Source organism: Lissotriton helveticus, chromosome 1_1 (assembly GCF_964261635.1).
Source record: "Lissotriton helveticus chromosome 1_1, aLisHel1.1, whole genome shotgun sequence".
Classification (NCBI taxonomy): Eukaryota; Metazoa; Chordata; class Amphibia; order Caudata; family Salamandridae; genus Lissotriton; species Lissotriton helveticus.
The window spans coordinates 855145862-855171634 of record NC_136057.1 but is presented as its reverse complement, the minus strand read 5'-3'; the positions used below and the strand labels follow the sequence as shown (position 1 = coordinate 855171634).

At 44.7% G+C, this 25773-nt stretch overlaps 1 protein-coding gene across 1 annotated transcript in view; it reads right to left on the bottom strand.

Annotated features, from left to right (window-relative positions):
- Nucleotides 1-25773, bottom strand: part of LOC144763009 (sodium-coupled monocarboxylate transporter 1-like) — a 797300-nt gene that overhangs the window by 239158 nt on the left and 532369 nt on the right. The window contains exons 7-8 of the mRNA XM_078648324.1: nt 25370-25499; nt 22876-22964 (exon numbers count right to left, since the gene is read on the bottom strand). Coding sequence (XP_078504450.1) covers nt 22876-22964; nt 25370-25499 — 219 coding nt within the window. The remainder of the gene's footprint in view (nt 1-22875; nt 22965-25369; nt 25500-25773) is intronic.

Here is a 25773-nt window from a genome sequence, read left to right as displayed (position 1 = left end):
ACCATCAAACTTAAGAATAATAGAAAACTTAGAAAAACGATACATCTGATAGAGTTTTGACTAACTCTCTCACTATGGGGGTCTATCTCATACATGTCAGATACCTGTCTAACCGTTTCACCCGAGAGGGACTTAGACAATTAAACTGGCTGACTTATTTTACTAGACCGGAGTTTTAATTTATACTCCTGCTGCGGAGTTTTCTCTAACAGAGGAACTTTCAGTTCGGGATTTAGATTAATGTCTGGTTTAGAGTCTGGTTTCAGGCAGTCTTTAAAAATGGAATAGTCTTTGGAATTGTCATTAAAAGTCTTTTTCCGGACTCCATGAAATTTCTTGATATGCGACAGATGGACCCAGCCCTTGCGGCCTTCCAACTTCACGGCCGTGCGGGTGGTCAGAAGGACTAGTCTCGGCTCCTTCCAGTGAGGCTCCAGCGGACTTGAACGATCAAAGTTCCTGACCAGTACTAGGTCACCTGGGATGACCTCATGCGGTTTCACTTCGGTATTATCTGGAAATGTAGCGGCAACCTGTGAACGACAAGAGTGTAGGGCAGACATCAAGGAAGCTAGGTAATCTGTCAACATATTACTGGAAACATCTGTAATACTGCGGGGTCTAGGTGTACCCCACATGTTTGGGGGGCGGCCGAATACGACCTCATAAGGGGACAGACCTGATCTGGAATGTGCAACCATGCGCATAAAGAATAGAGCAACTGGCAGGGCAACTAGCCAGTCTACACCTTTCTCTTTACATGTCTTAGCAATACGGATTTTCAGGGTTTGATTATGTCTCTCTACGAGACCGGCTGCTTCAGGATGGCGCACACAATGGAACTTCCACTGGTACCCTAACAAAAGGGAAACATGTTTCATTAGCTCGGATGAGAATGGCTGGCCGTTATCAGAATACACGACCCTAGGGAGTCCATAACGGGGGAAGAATTCACGAACCAGCTGCTTGGCAGTGGTCGCGGCTGTGTAATCTGGAACTGGATATGCTTCTGTCCACCTGGACAAAGCGCATACAACTACGAGGACATACTTGAAACCTCGACATCGCTCCATCTGAATATAATCCATCTGGAGGACTTCAAAAGGGTGGTCAGGGGGCTGGAATCCACCTTGTTCCACCGGGACACTTTTACCTGGATTGAACTGGCAACATATCATACAGGTACGGACTTTCTGCTTGGCTGCAGCTCGTAAGTGCTTGTTGAACCAAAGGTTCTGTATACTGTCTAACATGGCTTTTTCTCCTAGATGTGCTGGACTATGTGCGGTATTGATAATGACTTGAACCATAGAGTCGGGGAGAAACCATGTGGCTTTTCCCTTCGTCACCCATCCCTGATCTGTCTGGACCCCTCCTTGTTCGGACCATTTCTTGATTTCTTCGGGAGTAGCATGTAACTGTATGTCTATGACATCTTGTGTAGGGTCCTTAACTGTCATACAAGTAGTCTGTTCTGGAATGGATGTCTGTGTCTTGTTAACTGGAATGTCTGGTGTCTGAGCTGTAAGCTTGGCTGTTCGGTCTGCTAGATCATTACCTTGAGAAATAATATCAGTGACTTTCGTATGTGCCTTGTACTTCATGATAGCGATAGCTGTCGGTAAATGTATTGCATCTAACAGAACTTGAATGAGGAGACCATGCTGAATCTTGGTTCCATGAGAAGTCATGAAACCTCTCTCCTGCCAGAGCACTCCGAAGTCGTGTACAACTCCGAATGCGTAACGTGAATCTGTATATATGTTCACTTTCAGGTTCTTGGCACGTATGCAGGCTTGGGTCAGAGCAACTAGCTCTGCTGCTTGAGCAGACAGGGTGTCAATACGGTGTGTTTCTATAACTTCAGTTTCAGTAGTCACTGCATACGCGGCTACTAGTTCTCCTGTACTAGTTCTCATACATGAACCATCCACATAAAGTGTCAGGTCGGGATTAGGTAATGCAATGTCTGTCAGGTCTTGTCTTGGCTTAGTCATAGTGTTAATGACTTCCACGCAGTCATGTGTGGCAGGATTTAAAGTAACTGACGGTAACAGAGTAGCAGGATTTAGAACGTTGCAGCGTCTGATTTCTATGTGTGGCTGGAACAGTGTCAGTTCATAACCTGTTAAACGTGCAATTGTCAAGTGCTGAGTCTGTGTTCGGTTTAAAAGAACTTCCACGGAATGTGGAACTTGTACTGTCAGGGAGTGTCCTAATACTATGGAATCACTTTGTCTGATAGCTAGAGCTGTGGCTGCAACTGACTTGAGGCACGCAGGCAAAGCCTGGGCTACTGGATCTAATGTGCTCGAAAAATAAGCACAAGGCTTGTATTGTCCTGCTTGATCTTGTGTGAGAACAGATAATGCAGCACCATTACGTTCTGTGACAAAAAGTGTAAAAGGCTTACTGTAGTTCGGTGTAGCTAGAACAGGTGCTTGGCATAAGGCTTTCTTTAACTCATTAAAACTAAGTGTATGTTCAGATGTCCAAGGGAGGACAGTCGATACGGCTGCCTCCTGTGTCGTTAACTGTATCAGTGGCTTTGCTAGAAATGCATACTGAGGAATCCATTGTCTGCAGTAAGAAGTGAGGCCGATAAAAGCACGTACCTCCTTCTGTGTCTTGGGCTGTGGAAGACTCGCTATTAACTGGATACGGTCTGGTGTCAACTGCCTACCCCACTTGGACAGTAAGTGGCCTAAGTAGATCACTTGCTGGACACAGAACTGGAGCTTCGAAGGGGACACCTTGTGCCCCATCTCGGCTAGGAAATACAGAACTGTAAGTGACGCACGCTCGCAGTCACGTTCAGAACGGGCTGTGATCAGTAGATCATCGACATACTGGAGCAGGGCAGTGTCAGCTGGCATGTGAATATTGTCTAGTTGTCTTTTAAGTGCTTGACTGTAAATACTAGGACTTTCTGTGAAACCTTGAGGAGCTCGTGTGAATTTATAGCTCCTTCCATTTAAACAAAAACCGAAAAGGTACTGGCTGTCTGGATGAATGGGAACACTGAAAAATGCATTCTTGAGGTCGATTACAGTAAAAAATGTAGCTTCAGAATCAATGGCTGTTAATAGGGATGAAATATCTGGGACTACTGGATACTGGGGTATGATACATTTATTAAGTTCTCGAAGGTCAATCACTAATCGATATACTGGAGGTGCATTTGGATCAGTACGTTTCATGACTGGAATGATAGGAGAATTACATACATTGGAGTCAGTTTCTACAACCACTCCTTGAGCAATGAGCTCATCAATAATTTTGGATAAGGCTGCTACAGCCTCAGGTGGCAATCTGTACTGTCTGATTCGTGGCAAGACTATACCTCGCTTGAGAGTCACACGATGGGGTGTGATTTGCATAAAACCTACATCAGTTGGACCTTGCGCCCATAAATGCTGCGGTACATTTGACAATCTTGGATCAAAATCGCGTAATACATAGTGACCTTTAAAGTCCCTTAAGAACAATCGTATTCCTTCTGGGGAACAGCAAATAACTGCACCTCATTCTTTCAATGTTTTAATACCTAACAAATTTTCTGGACACGATTTCGTAAGTAACAAATCAGTAGTTCGGGACAATGGACCAACTTCTAGAGTAACTGGCTTTGATATCTCGTTTACAATAGGCTTTCCTGAAAATCCAAGGGAAACATTTCTAGAGCCTGAGAGCGGAGCCCCTGGAACCTCGTCATGACTGATAGTAGTCCTACTTGCCCCTGTATCAATCAGAAACTTTCTGTCTTTCCCTAATACTTGACTGTGTACATAGGGACCCTCTTGATCTACAGGTATCTCGATGAGAGGCAAGCCTACCTCCCTCTCTAGGCTGTTTCATGAATACGGTTGATACTCTGGATATTCTGTCTGGGCATACTGGTACATCTGCTGTGTAACATGCTGTGTTGCAGCGATAGGCTGCGGTGCTGGAACTGTCTGTTGTGCATTCTGTGGCGACTGAGAAGTCTGTGAAACTTGTTCTTGTCTAGGCGGACGTGGTCTTTCTTTAGTCTTACCAGTTGCTATGTTGTGTTTCAGAACTGCACACTCGTTTATAAAATGACCTGGCTGTTTACAATAATTGCATGTCCCTTTAACGGGAGCTGCAGGATGACTGGCTTGATTCGGACCCCTCTTCTGACTGTCTTGTGGAACAGATTGTGCAACTAGTACTTTCATTTTCGTGTCTTTCATACGTCTTCTTTCGTGTTCTTGCTCTTCCCTGATTCTGTTCTGGTGATACTGGAGCATCTGTAACATCTGTGACGGGGTACTAGCTTGCCAGGTACTTTCGACTTTTAAAACTCGATTTTTAACTTGTGGGCTTGAATTCTCGACTAGTTTAGTGACAAAAAGATGAGGGTATGACTCGCTACCTGTCTTCAAACCACTGTTGATAATGAAACATTTTTCAAATCTAGAATAAAAATCACTAGTGTCTTCATCCTGTTTCTGTTTGCATGTTGAGATTGCATCCCAATCTTCCTTTTTGGTGGCTAATAACCTTGGCAAAACCTGAATCAATAACTCGGGCAATTCTTTACATTTGTCCCCAAGACCGGTACCTGGTACTCGTATTTTATCTTCAGCTTCTAGAGCTGTCCAATCAATCTTTTTCTCTCCCACCTCCCATTCTTTTTCCTTGAGTTTTTCATATACCCATGCGGGCAACAGGACCTTTAACATTTTAATAATATCTGGATACGTGTATTCTCCCATACGGAGCATGTCTTTTAATTCTCGATGGAACCCTGCTGGATCTTTGTCGTGACAGGGAATTAATTTCTTCATCTCTAAGAGTTCCATCTTTGTGATAGGGGTGTAAACAAATACTCGTTGCATTTCACCACCCTCTGTCCTAACTGGGTGTACTTCTCGTAGCGGATGCTGTCTATCTATGTAAAATGATTTACTTTCTGGAGGTGAGACATGACCAAAATGCGGATTCAGAAACGCTCTATATTTGTGGCGCTGTTCTAGAATGACACTAATTAAATCGGTACCTAAACCTTTCCATCTATACTGGAGTAACTCGTTCAGAACATCATGTAACGGACCTGGATCAGAATGTTGTCCCTCATATAGTGTAATGAGGTGCTGGATCATATACATACCCACCAGTCGCTGCTCGGCTGGGGGCAGTTTCAGAAACATTTGTGCCACTATTTCATCTGGAAAAGTGGTAGAATCAGTAATCCATCGGACTGCTGATCGGGCTAGTTCTTGTTCATGCATGGTACTAAGTTCACTATAACCGATTCGTGATTTCAGAATGTGATCGGTAGCTTGAAATACTTGTTCTAGAGAACCTTGTTCTGGTGCTGGAAGGGAGAAAACTTTCTTGTGTTCTAGGCGTGAATGTCGGTCTGGAAATCTAGATCTACCTACATACGCTATTCTGGCAGGATTCTCGTCGTCTACCTCTTCAGTAGAAGAGTCGTTTTCTTTCTCGCTTACTTGTGCTGCTTTGCGATTGTCGTGTAACCTTATTATTTCCTTACGGATTTTCTTGTACATACTCTCTATACTACTGAGTGTCTTATGTCTACCCTCGGCTATATTATCACTCCACCTTGTCAGAACTTTCATTTCGGTCGGATCTTTAGTCGGACAATCTTGTTCCCTTACTAAACAATTGATTAGAAATTTTAATAGCATGAGCTGGGTCTCAGCTTTCCTTAGAGACATGATTTCGCCAATACTTTCTGAATCGTCTCCTGTACGGATGAAACGATATATTCTGTCTAGATCTTCTTTCATATTCGGTAGGGTGTCCAAATACTCGGTCACCCGTCTTACACGCAATGAATATATGACCATATTATCATCGCCTGGGACTGGATCATAACGGCATTCGGTAAGAGCTCGTCTGATATCTGCAACGGACTGATATTTGGGCGTACGCTGTAACGCACGTTCATGTAACTCGACTAACGTTACACGTTTGTGTGGCGGCGGGGTACCAGGAGGACCTCCTCCCGCGGCCCCTAAACTGGAATCGTCGACTGATACTCTTCGTGCTGGCAGAGTGACTGATGTAGCGGGAACTTATACTATGGGCTGGACCGGGGGTACCGTAACAGGTGCTGTAGCAGGTGCCCCGGTGGCTGGAGGAACAGGAATTACATTATTTACAGGAGCTGGCGGAGCAGGATTTGCATATTCTGGGACTGTGTCGTCCAAATAGGACGAGAGAAAAATATCAGCTGCGGTCGGTTTGTGACGTAGCTTAATCGGAACTAATGGCGGCGGGAATTTACATGGTGCTTCCGGGGTTGCTTTCGACAAGCCCTCAGCAAGAAGAGGATACATACCCTTAATAAGGGCATTTCTCTGTCTGTCTGACTGTTCGGTTTTAACTCGTTCACCTATTTCGATCAATTCCCTTTCTTGGGCTCTTTCTGAGGATTCTCTACTTAGCTCTGACTTTCTGATTTCTTTCTCTGTTCTTTTATGAGATTCTTTGCGCCATAACTCGATGGCATCTTTCTGGGACTGTCTGGATTTCTTTTTCCATAATGCTTCTTCTAGATCTTTAGTATACTCGACCCATAAATCTAGATATAATATGGCACTTATGCCATGCTTGTGATACATAAAATGGCCTGGACTGTCCCTAGGCGGGACAGGAACTGCTTCCTCGAGCAGACCTTTTCTAGTTTTTAACTGACGTAACTTCGAGAACAGAGGCATAACTAGGCTAGAGTCTGGACACAGTACAATACACGATAAACACAATAATAACTTTAAGAAAACAAATCACTCATACCACGACATTGAAAACACATGAAATAACATTTAAAATAACAGTTCGGACAAAATACTACCTGGAATACTGAGAACAGAACACATGAATTTCTCGAGAACAGAACAGAACCTACTGGAATGACTAGATGCACTGTTAAAACAGTACGAAACTTACCGGTCCCATAAAGAGACACGTCAGGACCCGCATCCACCTAAGTGGACACTTCGTGTTGGATCTGTATACCCAAACCCACGGACCAGAGACAAATTAATTGACCCTGTCTAGATACTACCCCAGCAACGGTACTCACCGGGCAGCAAGAACGGAAGGCCTCAGACTGGACTGGACTGCTACGACGACGGACGGACGAACTTCGGACTTCAGTTACAGGTGGGCCTCCGGATACCTCGGACCTTGGACTCTTGGCTTGGGCTCTGGTCGGGACTCGCCGCGTTCCTCCACCGCCTCGTCTGGACGCTGGACCGCAACCTCCGTCTCCTCCGTGGGCCTGAGGGATACTTGAAGCAGAAATATCTGCACGTGCACGGTATGGTTCCGTCACGGCTGCAGAGGATCAGGGGGCCTGCGTGGCTTCTCCGGCGCGTGGGGAAAGGGCAAGTCCCTATTCGGGCGCCATTATGTGGTAAATAAATAATTAATTACCTGATCTATTTTTGACTATAATCAATAAACGGTTAGCTCAATAAATAAGAGTCAAGATACGAGGTAGCTAGAGTATACAGGCTTTAATTAAGCATAAAGGACTGGAACAGGACAGCCTGCATGGGAATGGGATGGCAGGGCCCGGCAGCTGCCGGGGCAGGATCTGGGAATGGCTAGCAAACTTTAATAACAGTGCACAATATTTATAGTTAAACAAATACATTGTATTCAATACAGTAGGCGTAGCAGTAGGCGGAGTTTGTAGCAGTCGCGAAAGATAAGGCATAAAGTGGGTGTAACAAGAGGTGTGTACAGGGCGTATACATAGACATGTGATACAAACGTAACAGAATATGTCATAAAAGGGGCGGAAACATGGAGGGGGCTACCTGAGCAGCTGGGACCTCTAACCTAGTGGTGCGCGCAAACTGACAATGACGTGTTACTAGGGAGGACTGGGGGGCTATGACTTCTGCGCTAGAAGAGGAGACGAAAGTCTGGAGTGTCAGAGCGACATGTACCCGGGCATATCTAGTATCTCGTGTTTAGGGAACATGATGATAGAATCCAAAAGTTATCAGGGTAAAGGCTAACAGACACTAAGACTGGTGCATGCATAATTCTACATATAGTGTGTGTGCGAGGAATATTCTATGAATATTAATACTGTATTTCTCTTACATGGAGACATAAAGGCTAGACCATGACGGAAACTATTGATGCGATTCAGTAGCTTAGGAATGCAGAGAAGGAGGGCTGGACTGATAACTAGAATCATAACATACTCTTGGCAGACTCGGAGGCAGAGCCAGGCCGAGCCGGGCACTGCGAGGCATGAAGTAAGTGAAGGGTCAGGGATACAGGTGGGGGCTGTATCGCTCCTCGAGGAGGGTTCAGGAGACAGGAGCTGAATCTGAGTCCGGGCCCTTTTGAGGCCTAGAAACGGGGATAATTCAATGAATTAACGTGCACACTGTGAAATGTGGCAACGTAACTTTACATAGGCCTGATATTCGTTGCTTTCACGAAAACTGGAAACTGGCATACTAGAGATGGACACAACTGTAATTGCGTCTTTAATCGATCAGGGGGGATACATGCATATCGATCATGCACATATAACGTAACATGGGGAACACGTAGGCACATATAACATGGCAAAATTTACTTTTCCACAGGTCTGTGAAATCTTGAGTAACAGGATGAGTTCCTTCTAGGCAATTTGGTTTGCAAAAGTCATTGAAGATTTTATAGAATTCTTTATTTGCACATTTAGCGTTTTGAATTCTGTCTGAATAGTACCTTTTCTTAGCTTTTTGAATAGCAGACTTGTATAATCTATTAATTTTCTGTAGGTGAAGTTTGTCTTGTTTGGCATTTGTTTTGAGCCAGGTACGTTGCAGCTCTCTAATTTGTTGTTTTATGTCTTTTATTTCTATGTTTCTCCAAGGTGCATTTTTTCTTTTGTTCTGTTGTGTAGTTTTGAGTGGAATCAGGATCAAAAGCTTCCCGTAGCCACTTATATAGATTTTGAACAGAAATTATGGTTTCCAGATTTGTACTGGATGTTAGTTGTGTTTCCAAGTGTTCCAAATTGAGTTTGTTCCACGGCCGATAGGTGGATGGATGTAAGGTAGTTTTAGGTGAGTCGCTTAGTGTTGTTTTATTTTGGAAGGCAAGCAAGTGGTGGTCTGACCATGTGACTGGAGTTATAATTTGAAATGCAACTAGTTCAGTATTAGCAAAAAATGACATCTAGGATATGTCCAGCGGTGTGTGTCGGATTGTGGACAATCTGATGCAGGTTCAATGCGTCTAGGCCGGTGATTATAGTATTTAGATGGGTCATATTGGGTTTATCAAACCAAATGTTAAGGTCACCCAGAACGCATAGGTTGGAGTGTATTGTTATCAGGTTTGAAACTGTGTCTAGTAGTGCATCTTGGAATGTTGCCTTGCTAGGTGGAGGTCTGTAAAGGAGCAGGAAGTTACAGGAGGAAGACGGTGTAGGATTGCATCTTGTTAGAAGAGTCTCACAATTCTTTATGGAGATGTTGCCACTTTTAGTGATAGGTATTGATGGCCTGAATACAACAGCCGGACCACCTCCTTTTTTGGCTATACGATTTGGTGATTATTTGATAGCCTAGAGGAATGGCTTCATGCAGGACTGGAGCCATATCTTCTCCCAACCATGTTTCGGTTATGAACAGTATGTCTGGTTTTACATCGGTGAGAAGGTCGTAGATGTGATACTTGTTTTTAGAGAGGGATCGAACATTTATTAGTAGACAGTTTAGTGAGTGGCCTTTGGCGATAGTTGGACTTTGTTTGGTAGAAGAGTGATCAGTATTGTGTGGGTTTGTAGCAGGTGTGTTTTTAGGGCTGGTATTAGTTGTATGAGGATAGCAATCGTGTAGCTGTTCTGCATCGTGTTCCTCATCCAGCATGCTAAGAAGGCATTTTGATGGGTCTGCATGTGTATGTGTTGGAGATGGTGTTTGAGAGTGAGTTGGAACGATGTGTTGCTTTTGTGGTGTAACATTATTGTGAAGTAGACATGGGGACGCAAAGTTGCTTATATTGCTGTTGGCATGGCATGGCATGTTGCTTATATTTTTTGCGTGTGTTTAAGGCGGAAGGTGTATGAGTCGGGGAGGTGGTGCAGCATGGGGGTCATGTAGTAATGTTCTAAATTGTCCAATGGATGAGAGGCGGTTAGAGGAGAGGTGCAGTATTGCTGTATCTGTGTTAGGTGTGGTGGAAGAGTGAAAGCTTGGCATTGGAGTTTGTTCCTTTGTGTGGTGTGAAAGGTGGGCATATGTTTGTATTTTGTGATGGTAAGTATTATGAGGTGTTGCGCTATGAAGATCTTGTTGTGCTGGTGTGTGTGATATGTTTTGCTTTTGAGGAGTAGTGAAAAGGGTGCTGATGTAGATGTTTCATGCAATGGATTTGGTTGTGCAGTATTGTTTGTGAGAGGAGGTAGTGACGTAGAAGGGGTGGTGATGTGTTTATGAGTAGAGTGTATGTTATGTGTAGGAGGGAATGAAGTAGCGGTGACAGTGTTTATCTTAAACTGGTTGAGTTACAAAGTGTGGTGGTGTGCAGTTTGTGTGTTGTGCGTTAGTGTTATTATGGTAGAAGGGAGAGGAGGGTGTTTGTTGGACAACTGATGGAAGGATGATTATATGTTTGTTAGTGATGAAGGTGGTCTGTTAGGTATAATTACAGCAGGTACAGTGTGTCTGAATGGGATGTAGTTATGTATGGTGTTGATTGGCGTTGTGTTAGTGATGAGTGTCAGTCAGTCAGTCAGGATTCTTTATTCGGTGATTAAAAATCATCATAAAAGTACATACAGTATACATTCCCCCCCCCCCAAATTTTCCCCATTATTTTAAAAAAACAATTACATTTACATGAATCCCAACATTAATACAAACAAACAAACAAAGTCACAATATATTAGTAAAAAGAGGACATAACTAGCCTATAGAACTTCTCACTAAAATCTCACAGTCCCCCCCCCTCTAGTTGTCCTCAAGCGTACCGCTACTTTAATAAAGTTAATAATGCAGCACAATGTGAGGGGATCAGTCGCTTGTTGTAGAAAGATCAAAGCTTCTTGGGCACTTTTCATGTTGGCTTGTTTTAAAATATCAATCAAGAATCACGCCTAGGCACAGAATAAAAAGAACATAACAATACAAAATTAAGGGAATCCTGCGGAGACCTATTGTCGCAGCCGCAGGTTCCCTTCTGCTCAATTGTAGAGGAGTATCCTAATGGTGATGCCAATAAATACGGTAAAAGATTGATCCTAAAACGGCTCATTAAAAACCTGTCCTGAGCATTGTACATCAAATATAAGTAGGATTCCACTCCTTCTGCAATCTTTATAAGGTTATAGGCACACACTGTGGTTTTGGCCCTTTCTTGCTCTGTTCTCTGTGTGGCCCTATGTACCAGAAAGGCTTTTTTTACAGTCATTTTGTGCTGAGGGGTGATCGCTGCCCGGTCAGAGAATAGATTCCCAAGGCCCAAGGTTTCCAATGCAGATTTAACGTACCTGAGCCACGGGATTCGCATCCATTTATCTCTACCCAGGCAGTCATTCATGATTTCCCTGCTTAAAGTCGCCTCTGGATTTACCCAGATTTTTAGCCAATCTAAGATTGGCCTAACCTTCACCAGGTCTTCGAGGTAGGGTATCCCTAACTCCCTGTGTGTAATTGATGCAGCTAGGCTCTGAGGGGCTTTCAGGATGGACCGTAGATGTTTATTCTCCTCCCGCTGCTATTGGCAAATGTTCACGAAGCCCCACACCTCTGCACCGTAGATGACTTTGGAACAACACATGGATTTATACAAGTTCAAAACTTGTTCAGGGTACCATCTCCCCAACCTTCGTCCATAACCTGCAATTGCCCCGTTGGTGGCTTTCATCTTGCGGCAATGTTCATCCACCACACAGTTAAATTTTAATGCACCGTCAAATAGCAGGCCCAGATACGAGAATGATGAGTGTATTGGTTAGTGGTATAGGATAAAGTTGTGTACTGTGTGATGGTGGATATGTGTGGTAGTTGGGATAGTAGGGTGTGTAGATGTGGTTTGGTTGGGTTTGTAGTGCATGCTGGTACATTATACTGTGCATAGTGTTATGCGTGGTGTACATTTGGTGTGAGAGTGTTGCTCTGTTTGTGGATGTGGATGGTGGGGGCTGGGTATTACTAAATGAGAAAAAGGGCAGCATTTCTGGCCCTAGTCCCGACCAGTCTCGAACAGGCTCAAACACGCAACTGCCTTGTCCTCTCTGCCCTTAACAGGCTCAAACAGGCAACTGCCCTTGTGCTCTCTGCCCTTAACAGGCTCAAACAGGCAACTGCCATTTTCCTTTCTGCCCTTAGCTTCGACGCCCGGGCTGAGACGCCTTAACCCTGGCGTTTTTTATAGCCCTAGCAATCAGGTGACCCCTTCAGCCAATGGTAACCCTAGCCCTAACACTATCCAATCACAACACCAGCCCTAAAATCTAGAACCAATAGGAGACCAGGACCTTACAGCCAATCTTAGCCCTAGTCCAAGCACCCAATCAGTTCAAAAACCCTGATCTCTACGTCCAATAAAGGCCCTAGTCCTACCAGTACTCCCAAAACAAGTCCATGCAACCAATGGCACAGGTAGCCCTCGTCGCTACTTCCAATAGAAAGATTAACCCTACTCTTAGTCCCACACCTAGTCCAGCAACCAATCACACCAGAAGCCCTAATCGCTACTTCCAATTAAAGGTCTAACCCTAGCCCTAGTCCCACCCTACTCCCAACAACAAATAACATAGGAAGTCCTAGTCCCTACTTCCAATAGAAATCCTAACCCTAGCCCTAGTCCCAACCCTACAATGATTGAATGACAGACCCAGAAACCAATCAGAACCCTCAAATACCCAACCAATGAGGACATTAACCCTAATCTAATAGAAACACCAGATACAACCACCAATCAGTCTAGACATGTACCAACCACTAGCAGACCATATAAGGTCCCAGCGACATCAGACGAGGTTTGCTGGCCAGGGAGTTGGAAGCTGCTTCTCCTGTTCAGAATCTCATTGGAGACAGACAGGCTCAATCCACACTTTGGACTTCAGCAGGTAAGGGCTTCACTAACTTGAAATCTAACAATACTATTTGAATAAAACTTTACTCCCTCTGCTGGCCAAAAAACGAAGTGCACAGGCCCTAGTAAACACAGTTTAAACAGCTCACAGAAGCACCCTCTGATGTAGAAAATCCGTGTTGCTGGGGGCGGGAGGGCTGGTTTCACTGGCTTGTGATCACAAAATGGTGGTTCGGAGTGCACTGTTTTAACATACAGGTCTATGCACAGAGCAAAGGAGAAATGTGGGGGGAAAACAGAATTGTCACCAAGGATTGAGAGGGACAAACTACAGACGTTGGACTGCAAATCCCACAATTCAACACGCTAAATGGAGGCAATCATGAGCAGGGAAAAACACAAGTTTAAAACACAATACAGGTGATCAAATATGCAATTACAGGCAGGCTAAAACTACAATTTTTAACTGTAACAACCACAGGCAAAGACAGTAAAAACAGAAAGTGAAAATCGTTGTTTAAACAACTTTTTGTCTTGGGAAGAGACAGCACTAGTCTGTCTCCTTACCACTTCCTGGACTCTGCTCACTGCAATCAGGGGAACAGGTAGGCTGCAACTCACAAGATGGAGGAGAATGATTTGGGGTGCACCCAGCAAGGTCTTAAGGGGCCTGGGCAGGTGTGAGAGGAGGGCTCAGACTTACCTGGTAGCTGAATAGCCAATGGTCTGCTGCCTGGGGGTGGGGGCTGGGCAGCTGCTTCTCCTGTTCAGTATCTCCTAGGAGACAGACAGGCTCAATCCACACTTTGGACTTCAGCAGGTAAGGGTTTCACTAACTTAAAATATAACAATACTGTTTGAATAAAACTTTATTGCCTCTGCTGGCCAAAAAACGAAGTGCACAGGCCCTAGTAAACACAGTTTAAACAGCTCACAGAAGCACCCTCTGTTGCTGGGGGGGAGGCTGGGGGGCTGGTTTCACTGGCTTGTGAACACAAAATGGTGGCTGGGAGTGCACTGTTTTAACATACAGGTCTTAGCACAGAGCAAATGAGAAATTTGGAGGGAAAACAGAATTGTCACCAAGGAATGAGATAGACAAACTACAGAGGTTGGACTTCAAATCCCACAATTCAACACGCTAAATGGAGGCAATCATGAGCAGGGAAAACCACAAGTTTAAAACACAACACAGGTGATCATATATGCAATTACAGGCAGGCTAAAACTACAACTTTTAACTGTGTGAACCATGAAGGTTTGGGTCATGATTAACTGTGGCCACTGTGAACTGTTAGACTCCATCTTAGAGATAACCTGGCAGACAAACCCAGTGAATTACTTGTATTTCTATAGCCGTTGAGTGGGAGAGATGGAGACAATTGGGTATTTAGAAATGCAGATCTGTGCTCTCTTCTCTACATTTATTTTGTGTAACTGATGGTGGATGGCTCCCAGCTCTATGCCCTCGTGACTGCCAGCATCTGAAGCGAAAGCGACTGTGTAGCTGTACTGTGGATAAATATATAAAATGACGGATCACCTGAGCAGATCTCAAAATGCAGATGCTGTATACACAATCCCATTCTGTTGTATAAGTACAAAAGAAGGACTTAAACATGCAGTCATTGTTCCAGGACATCTTTTCACCTGTGGAAGTATCAACCATAACAGGAGTGGAAAAAACTCTGAAGACCACGGACGTCTTCAACTCGTTTCTGGAGAAATTGAGGTCCTGTCTCAGAAGAGGAATTGGCCTAGAGACTCTGAGAGAGGCATTAGAGGTATCCTGCTATAGTAGTATGCCTAGAAAAGAGCTTGGCTGGTGCACTGGTGATGGAACAGCCTTGAAGAAAGTGGAATGCACAAGCCTACTAGCAATGACAACCTTGTGGTTCTTGGGGAGGCACGGGATTGACAGAGTCAGTGGTGAGTCCTACACTCCTGCCCATGAGTATACATCCCTGGTCGCCCCCCCTCCACTCCCCTATTGGGACTTGAGGTGATCTTTAGCCCCCTCTCTATCTGGGAGTAATCAACAGGACTTCAAGCTTGTACTAAGAGGGCCTAGAGTGTGTGGACCACCATTGAATTGTTGCAAGTCTTATCTGAGCTCTGAGATGGTCTCCGCCAAAGCAAGACAGAATTGCATCCAGTGGTCATTTTCCAAGACTGATCTGCATCTGGCACTTGAAAGTTTCCCAGGGTCCTCTGTCCTCCACTCGTGTGTGTTCCGATATCCGAGAGCTTGGGCTCTAGGTCAAACTTTAATCCCCACACAGACTCCGGTTACTTCCTGCAGGAAATCGTGGGTGGGATGGAGTCTCGGGCCTCATTTGTGAAAACTGTTGCATTGCTGCTTAAAAACAGTGATGCAACAGTTTTCACTATGTCCTCCTTGCGACAGGATGGATGCACCATATTTACTGCACGGCGCTCCATGTCGCAAGGAGTTACAGATACATCAGTATTTCTGATGCATCTGTAAGCACACAACTGGTAAATTGCCGGGGGGGTGCCTGAAAAAAGACGCATCTCCAGCAATGTATCCTTCTACATGGGGCAGGTCCCATGTGAAAGGGCCTGCGTCAGTCTTACGCCTGCTGTGAGGCAGGCATAAGATATTGACACAGTAGAGTCCTACAAGTGCCGCTGTGAAATCTCATTTTCTCCCTTTTTTGCGGGGGAATGCCCACCCTGCATACATTATTCCTGACGCAAGTACAATGTAGTGCAGGCCTTTACAATGTGAAGCATCTGCTTAGATGCTCACTTTATAAATATACCACAACGTGGCACATTATTTACGCTGCCGCAGCATCACAAGAAAGTTTTGCAGCGGCATTGTAAAAGTGTTGCAGACCTTTATAAATCAGGCCCTAAGTTTGGGCAGAGTTGTGCTGAGCCTGCGCAGCTGAGACCTGCAGCTGCTCCCAGCTGATTATCTGTGCTCCCCAAACGAATTTACAGAGAGGTGGTTTTGAGAGGCGGAGCAAGACAGCAACAATGGGTGGTGTCATCTTGCAACGGAAAACACTGCACAAGTTGAAGGTAACATATAGGGATTGAGATTGAATAGGGGCAGAGACAACTTGTATTGAGCTAGTAAAGCACAGGAGGCAAACTAAACTGATTAATCTAAACACAGGGACCCTACCCACGTACTGTACCCAAGTGGGCCTCCACCTGCCTCGATTTTCTGACTATTATTAAATGCTGTGGTTTGCAGTGCTGAGTTCTAAGTCTCTCAACTCACACCACTTCCCAGAGTAAGCCTTTGACTACTCGCCTTGCTGTCCTGAGAGCCATGAGCTTAAAGGGTGTACTTGTATCTCGTTTTTTCAAGGCAGCAGAAGGTCAATCATAGGATATTTAACGTAAACTAACTAAATCACTTCAATTGAGACCTACTAACCTCCGAGTACTCAGTGCTTCTAGAACTGGTTATTATAGTAGGTGTATTAAGCTGTTTAATATCAGTAGTTTATGAAAGTGAATTAAACAAGTTTAGCTAATTCCTCTTTTTTGTACTTTATTATGGGCTCCTTAACATTGGAATTGGCTCCTAATATTACAGGAGCACAGAGCTCAGCATTATACTGTGTAGGTGCTCACAAATGGTGAAGAACAGCCTGCCATCAGGAGGAAAGAGCAGCAGAGGCAGCATGGTGGGGCAGCCAATAGGTCTTGACTTTCAGACCAATTGGCTTTGCTGTGCTACTTGGCTAAAGCATTAAAAAAAACTTTTTGTCATTTTGTAGGAGTTATACCATACATGTGTGTGCCTGAAATGACACAAGCAATTTTTTTCTTTTTAGATACTGATATGAGTTGGATTTTAAAAAGAAATAAAGGTGAAAGCATTTTTGTAGCAGAAGGTAGGGAGAAGCAACATTAGGGAGAAGCAACTGTGGGGGGAAGCAACACTGGAGGAAAGCAATGTTGGGGATGGACGCAATACTGGGTATGCTGGGTACAATGGTAAGCAATGGGTGGGCCCTAAGCTCACCATATGTTTTGCTAGAGACAGAGCATGTACTGTCTTAGACAAGACTTGAAAATAGCCCAGCAAGAGAAGAGGTGAACAGTGGAGGCTGCATGAAAAGGAATGACATGTGCTCAGAGATAGGGAAACAGGTCCAACAGGAAGAAGGAGAAGCAGCGGGAGAATTATCACAGGTGCTCGCTAAGTAATCATAGATGGTGAAGAAAGGCACTAACAAAAGAAGGCACAGTAGGTGAAGCATGATGGGTCTGCCAGGGATCACAACTGCTGAGAAGTGGCCCAAAGGCAGGAGGAAAGAGCAGCATGATGGGTTCTTTAAGTGCGTCGATGTGTGGAACAAAACCAAACAAGGAAAGAAGTGGGCCTGCCTTCCTCCAACATAAATTACAACAAAGGAAAGGTGGAAATCAGGCTTTGGAGATGCACAGAGGTTGTGAACACTAAAGGTGAACTGTGAGATGAAACTTATCATGGCTTCACAACACGGGTGAATTCAAAGGACTGCGAATTGGCACATGGAGTGCAGTCATTTTTACGGACAATATAACGAGAACTTGATATTTAGTATTTTGGATATAGGACAATCTTCCTAGGAATTTAAACCGTATGAAGTTTTCACTGAAAAAACAAGGTCTGAGCTATATCGTTGGTGAGCCTTGAGGAAGCCCCAGCGGGGCGAAATGCACGTCAGCTGTTGGTTGTTGTGCTTTGTAAAGAAATCAATCAATCAATCATAGCATTTGTATAGTGCGCTACTCACCCGGAGGGGTCTCAAGGCGCTGAGGGGGCCGGGGGGGTCAGTTGCTGCTCGAACAGCCAGGTCTTGAGTTGCTTCCTGAAGGAGAGATGGTCCTGGGTCAGCCAAAGGTGGATGGGGAGGGAGTTCCATGTCTTGGCTGCCAGGTAGGAGAAGGATCTTCCTCCGGCGGTGGCTCTGCGGATGCGTGGTACGGCGGTGAGGGCGAGGCTGGTCGATCATAGCTGGCGGGTGGGCGTGTAGAAGGTCAGGCGGTCGTTGAGGTACTTGGGGTTCAGGTCGTGGAGAGCCTTGTGTGCGTGGAAATACAATCTGACTGATCTACAGCTATGTTGATATTTATTGATGTGGAATTCTTCTCTCATACGATGATGTTGTTGCTGAGAGTGCCTAATGCATGAAGGATGAAAGTAACTAATGTATGATGTGCACTGGTGTCTTTATTGTTAAATTAGACCTGTATCACTTATTGTGAATTCAGGAATCAGCGCTCTAGGTGGATGAGTGTTGGACACCAAGGTTGCACCTGAGATTTGATCTACTGTATTGTCGAAATATTACATAAAGGAGACATTTGGATGTGCAGGTCGTTTAAAGCATATCCACCTCAGCATATACAAGTTAAATAAATTACAACAAAGGAAAGGTGATGGACAGAATGCTTGAATTAGTTTCAGGCACTGGCAATCGCTCCAGGCTGCATTCAGGTTCATAATTTTTCACCTGCCATGCCACTTTATACCAGTATAGTGAACAAGGGAACCCGTTTTAGGTAGCAAAGGACCTCGGGTGATTAGTCATTTTATCAAGAACAGCGGTCCTTAGCTTGAAAAATAAAAATTGTAGATGGCAAACATAGACTTAAATAAGTGCTACGGCGTAGTTTTTCTCCAATGTCCAGCCGGACAAGGAAGTATTTATTTTCAAAGTTGTATAAGGAGTTGCGAATACGTGAAACAAGAATCAAACACACTGGGTACAAGCCTGTACCAAGTCAAGGAAAACAAACAATAAGGGGAAAGAATAAGGAAGGTTTAAACAGGCAAAAGTTGGAGCAAGTGGCGGCTTACAATACAATGCAATCTTGTGCAAGCACAAACCAACAGTAGCTGCAATAAATATATACAGGTGAGCCATGCAGTACTGTTAAAACAGTTGACGTGACGTTTCGATCCCTAGCTCCTAATTCTAAACTGGGATCATCTTCAGGACTAATGTTAAAGCTAATGCCTGAATTACTGGCAGCCTGTGAAAATAAACAGGGGAAGAAAAAAGGGGAAAACATTTTAAACGGCAAGCATTACATATGAAATAAGCATGTCATCCACTTATCCACGATTACAAAAAGTGCACAAGTGAATGTTTAGGGACAGTGACAACCGTGTAAAAGGTGTCCCGGTCGCATTACGAGTCCATGCAAGTGTGGCGCGCGTGTCTGGTGAGTTGTGACAATCGAGTGCCCTTTCGGACATTGGTGGGCCAGTTGCTTAGGGCAAGGCAGATGAAAGATTCACGGGGTGCCCATCTATAGGCAACCAAGGTCGTGTGGCTGGTGCTGGTCATACCGCGGCTGTGGGGCAAGTGAGTTGGCTAATGTCTCCACTCTCCAAGGACGGGCGAAGTCCAGAGTAGCGTCTTAATAAGGAGCCTTGCCGGAGACGGGAGTTATCTAACAGGATAGAGACTGTTAAAGGTGACGTTCGTGAGCAGAGGCGAGCGGTCGTCATGTAGCCGGGCGAGGGATTTACCTTGAGTGTCCTCAAGTCGAGCCAAAAACGCAGGTGCGTGTGGTGGTCACAGCGCAGAGCAGATGAGTTACTTTAGTTGTCCTCAACCAGAGCCTGGAACGGCTTCTGTGAACTAGTGGACGGGAGGAATTCCTCGTCTTGGGAGACTATAATACAAGGCAACCAGTGAGGAAAAATTGCAGGGAAATCGAGAAACTCGTTCCGGGGACATGCAATTGCGACGAATTACCTGTAATTAATATTCAGGCCCTGAGGGTTGGGTGCCACTTTATACAACAGCCCTTCTTAGGCAAATGAGTACTGCCCCTGCTCATCATGGGAATAGCTTGTTCTGAACTTCCAGGTGAGCCCCCTACAGAAGGGACCACAAGCAACCTCAGAAGGACTAAAGATCCCATTATAAGGGTAAAACCAGTCTTGCGTTGCTTGTGTTCCAGCTCAGAGAGGGTCTAGCCTTGCAGGTCAGGCTGGACTGTTCCTGTTGGACGGGGTGAAGACTGATTTGATTATGGATGGGTCCAAATTAAGGTGGAATAATGTGCAAAATAACAATGGACTGGGATGCAGCCTAAGTAATTACCAGTGGCTGAGTTTAATTCAAGAATGCCATCCACAGATTTTTTGTATGCTTCAATGCAACACCCTAAGGGGAATGGGTAGCCTAGACATGGGTCCCATGACCACTGTGCCACTGTAACCTAGCTGCACATGACTGATATACCCTAATAAGGGCAAAACTGGTCTTTGATTACTTGTGTTTGGGTTTAGAGAAGATATGGACTGGCATTTCAGACTGTAGTATACTATTGGAGCTGGGTAACAGCTGATTTGCATGTGCCCAGATCCAAACTGAGGTGGCATGGTGAGCAAAATAATCATAGACTGGAATGCAGACCTGAGTAATGACCAGTGGTTGAGATTAATTCAGGCATTCAACCCATCAATTTTTTTGTATACTTCCTCCAATATAAAGTCACAACGCTGAACAATAGTGAAAAGAACAATTGATGGGTAGAATGCTGAACAATGTAAAACACTCACCTCTAGTACAGAGTTCTGGGACGAAATCCTTCGTTTTTTTGCTTCTGCTCCTAGGATGCTTGTTTGCGGTCCGAGAAGGACCTGCCCTTACAGTTCGGGCTGAACTGTTCCCCTGGGGAGCAGGGTCACGACTGATTTGAATATATGGCTAGGTCCAAACTGAAATGGCGTGGTGAGTAAAACAACAATGGAGTTAGGCCTTGGATTTCTGTACTGGGGGTGAGTGTCTGACATTGTTCAGCATTCTTTCCATAATTTGTTCCTTTTGCATTTGGCGCTCTGAGTGGGACGGGTATGCTCAGACGTGGGTCCCATGCTTACGATGCCACTAGAGTCAAGATATCTGGCTGACGAGGTGTGATACACAGAAACCAGTCCTAGGATGCTTGTTTCCGGTCTGGGGAGGACCTGGCCTGCCAGTTTGTCCTGGACTATTCCCATGGGAAGCAGAGTCAAGACTGATTTGCATATGGCTGGATCCCAACTGGAATGGTTTGGTGAGCAAAAACAGGATGGATTTAGGCCCATTTCTTTGTACTGGAAGTGAGTTTTTGACATTGTTCAGCTTTCCGTCTATCTTTCTCTTTGAACAATAGTGAAGCATTACAACAGCAGGAGCCGCAATAGGGAGCTACAACTACTTTTAGCATTTTCCCTAAAGGGCAATGTAAAATCAGTGGCATAATGTAACCATCAACAAAGTATCATATCTGTCCAAGTAACAGCAACCCATGAAAAAGAAAAAAAAGCTAATGCCTGATGAGTATTGATACAAAACCGTCTCCCTCTTTGTACTTCTTCATAATATACTTTTTAAACTAGTCATGTTGTGAGTTCTTTCGGCAAGATACCAATGTTGCATGGAAGGAGTTGGGTCAGGTGATACACAGATTATCTTTTCTCTATCACCTGCTCAACATCAGGACCCTTCATTACTTAAGCTTGGTCTGCATGACATCTCCTTGCGGATGTCCAGAAATGCTTTAAGGCTGAACGGTTCTAAGACTGATATCCTCTTCCTGGGGAACAATCCCAAGCTTTAGGGAGCCAGCCACTGGCAGCCTCTTTGGGACCCTTACCGGCTCCGGTCCCTAAGGGTAAGAACTTGGGTTTTACCATCAACAGTAAGCTTTCTCTTGTAGCCGAAGTGTCAGGAGTCACCTCTGCCTGCTTTGCGGTCCTCAAGTGGCTAAAGAAAATCCTATGGCTAATCCCACCGGCTGCTCAGAGGACTGTCCTGCAGGCCTAGGTGATCTCCAGACTTGATTATGGTAATACACTGTATCTGGGTGCAGACAAGACCTCTGTCTGCCGTCTCGAGCTCATTCAGAATGCGGCACCCGACCTGCTTTTTCGGTTGCCTCTGCACAATTCTGTCTATCCTTTGCTTCATCAACTCCACTGGCTCAAGGTTAGCAAGCGCATCAAGTTCAAGTCCCTTTGTTGCATGTTTCGAGCTCAGCATGGCTTGGGTCCCAAGTATAAACAAAACCATGTAAAGCCTTTTCTACCCTCTCACAAACTGAGATCAGCCAGCCTTTCCCTCGTTTCACTTCCCAGAGTGCAGTGGACCCGTATGGGTGGCCACTCGTTCTCCTCCCTGGGACCCAAATTGTGGAATTCCCTTCCGTTGGAACTCAGGACCTGCCAATCTCCCCTTGCTTTTCGAAAAAAGTTAAAGACCTTTCGTTATAGTCAAATCTAATGCTAACTTACCTTTTACTTCGCTTGTCCCACTTTTCAGCGCACAGAAACCCTGATGGGAAGCTGTGTGCTTTATAAATCTTTTAAATAAATAAATAAGTGAGGGGCAAGCGTGTAATGGACAGCAACCACGGGCGGTAGCACAACGGATCATGTTTTTTGCTGGTAGAAGCAACTTGCTCTGGTCATTCAAAGAACGCACTTCTGGTAACTTTAATTTGCCATTAGCCACACTAACGTGATTAAACATGATGCCTACATTTAGAAACCAAAATATGCTTTTCAAAGCATGGGAAGGCTCCAGAAAATGGCCCACAGACAAAAACATCTTTAAAGCCCACTGCACACGTGTTTGTGTAGCCGAGGAGGTGCAGCTACACTGAAATGCTAACTTTGAGGCTTTTTGTACCCAGCTAACTGAACACACGGGCAATTCGGTAAGCGATGTATTGCACAGCAATACACAATGCTGCCAGCAGTGTACAGTACAGAACTCACACTGCAAGACACCAATTTACACCCACAATATTTTTTAAAACTGTATTATGAATACTGGGAGATTTTACCTTAATGTTCCACTGAAGGCGCTTGCAAGAAAGAGCCCTGGAAGCCCTGGATAGATCTGTAGAATATCCATCGCCAAGTATGGCATGAGCTGAAAATTAAAACAGGGCATATGTTGCAATGTTGATATCTCATCACGATCAAGCAGTCAATGTTATTCTCTGGTTGTGCTGATAGTTAGAGGGGTGCCATGGTGCAAAGGCCAAATAATACAATGAAAGCAGTAGTAAACATTATTTCCTTGCAGGAACAGCTGTGAAGTTACTAGATAAATATGCATCTGCAAATTTAGGCTACACTTGCACAGTTTTGGCATCCTTAAGTGCTGAAAATCAAAATAGAAAGAGGACTTGGAAAGCATCACTGGGCACCGTTAGGGGTACAGGCTATATATTTGTAAATAAAGGGCCATCACTCATTGTAAACAGGGGTACATTCCTATGTGATGTTGGATATAGTCCCTATGCACCCAGAGGAAGTGTGCTCGATGTTTGTATGATAGAGGCATGACTGGATAAACCATGTGTACCTCTACCTAGCAGCCCAAACCACGAATGCGCCTTAACCACGCATTCATTTACCATGCATGCCTTTACCACATAATTTTGTGGTAAAAGCATGAACAGTAAAGGGGTATGCATGGCTAAGCTGCATACTCCATGCCAACCCCCTACCTCCCAGAGGTACAAATTTCCCTACCCTCCCCAACCCCCCCGCTGTCCCTAACCCTTAAACACTGCCTTGACTCCCCCTACCCCCTTGCACTGTCCTTACAACAAACCCAACCCCTTCCCCTGCCCCAAGGCAAACCCCTATTTTGAAAAACTACCTCGACCCACCCCCGACCCTAAACACTACCCCGCCCTCCCCTAAGTCCTATAAATGACACTACTACCCATTCCCATCCCCTCAGGTGTAAAACCCTGTCCCTTAACCTGACACAGGCCCGGCTGACCCAGCCCTAAAACTACCCCACCCTTCCCTAAGCCCACACAAACTACCACGAATACCCATTCCCCTCCCCTGCCCTGAGGCATAATACCTTAACCCTGAATTAAAAAAACTACCCTACCCTCCCCCAGCCTTAAAAACTACACCAAACCTCCAGCCCTGAAAACTACCCCTGACACCCCAGCCCTGAAAACTACCCCTGACACCCCAGCCCTGAAAACTACCCTGACCCCCCAGCCCTGAAAACTAGGTTCGACCCCCCAGCCCTGACAACTACCTGCAACCCCCAGCCTTAAAAACTAGCCCTATCCCCCCCAGCCCAGACAACTACCCCGACCCCCCAGCTCGGAAAAATACCCCAACGTCCCCAGCCCAATAAACTAGTCCTTATCTACCCCCAACCCAGAAAACTACTCCCAGCCCAGCCTCACTTACCTCACCTTGGATCTCTTACTGCGAGATCTTCCTGCTTTCGTCCCCAGCAGCCAGCAACTAGACCTCACATTGCCTTTACCATGCAAATGCGTGGTTAAGACATATGCGTGGTTAAGGCAAGCGCGGTTAGCTTGCAGAGTCTGAACACTCGTGGTTAAGACCATGGTGTTCCGACTGTTTCCCAAAATAAATGCATCTATTGCAAATGAATAACAACATATAGACCCAAGCAAATGAACATTTGCACATTGTAGAGGGCTTCTAAAAGACATATAAAGCAAAATATATGAAAATATATGGAATCAACAGTGCAAGTTCAAGTTAATGGCTCCTTATCGAGATTGATTACAAAAAAAGGGCCACTTGACAATGTTGTCCCCTAACCCGTTACCTTTTTCCGACATTTATGGAACACTCATGTAATGACCACCTCAACCCCCCCACCCCCACCACCCCGTCCTAGGATTATGTCAGGACTCCGTGGGTCTTATTTGTTGAGCAGTGATTGGCAGATAGAGAGATGAATATAAGAAGACGGTTCATTACACAATTACAATGTCTATTGATGTTGCCAAGTGGTATAGGATGGTGCAGCCTCAGGATCACAGCCATGCTGATATAATCTGGGATGTAGGAATGTGCAGTTCTCCTTGTACCATTCCGAAGATAATCCCTTACTGCATTTATTGGATAGGAAACAAATTATTTCCTCCAGTTTGCCGTTTTGTGCTGAAATGTGTACACTGAAGTTTTCTAAACTGGACTCAACTGCAAATTATATTTGTAAATAATTTTGATATGAGGAGAGGTCTCATCAGAACCTTGTTTGTAAATTGAAAATTAGATGAATGAATCAATACCTTCTATATATGGCACATCAACCAGTCTAAGCTGGTAGCCAGTTCTCATGATTTCAGGATAGAAATATATACCGTGCTCACCTGCTTCCCCCACCTCAATGGCACTAAATTATGTAATATAATGTGACCCATGGTCTTAGTTTATGTAATCATGTAAATTAAAAAAATACATTAAATCCCTTGATCTAATTACAGTTAAATTCCTTCATACATCATTACATACAACTAGTGAACATGTCTAGAACCGCACCTGGTCTGGAGCTGAAACAAGCTTGGCAGTCCAAGGATCACAGTCTCTGTATAGGGAATAGAGGCAAAGTCCACAGAATATTGCACCTGCAAGAATCATCCAAAGACCCAGTAGATTCATATACAACGACCTTAGAAGAAGAAAATCAAACAAGTCAATTATTGAAGATCAACAGTTTTTGTGAATCAAACGCCAAACATTATGCCTGCATCTGCCTGAGTAAAATGTTTAAAACATATTAGAAGATACACATTCATCAAACCTTCAATGAGCCAACATTTTGATGCTTTCTAATTCACTGCAGCTGTGCAGCGGTGTGCCGTTAGCATCCAAAGCCCCAACACTGTGTGTAAGGTTGCTGATTGTCTCAAGAGAGTTGTACATGCACTGTACTTCTATAGTCA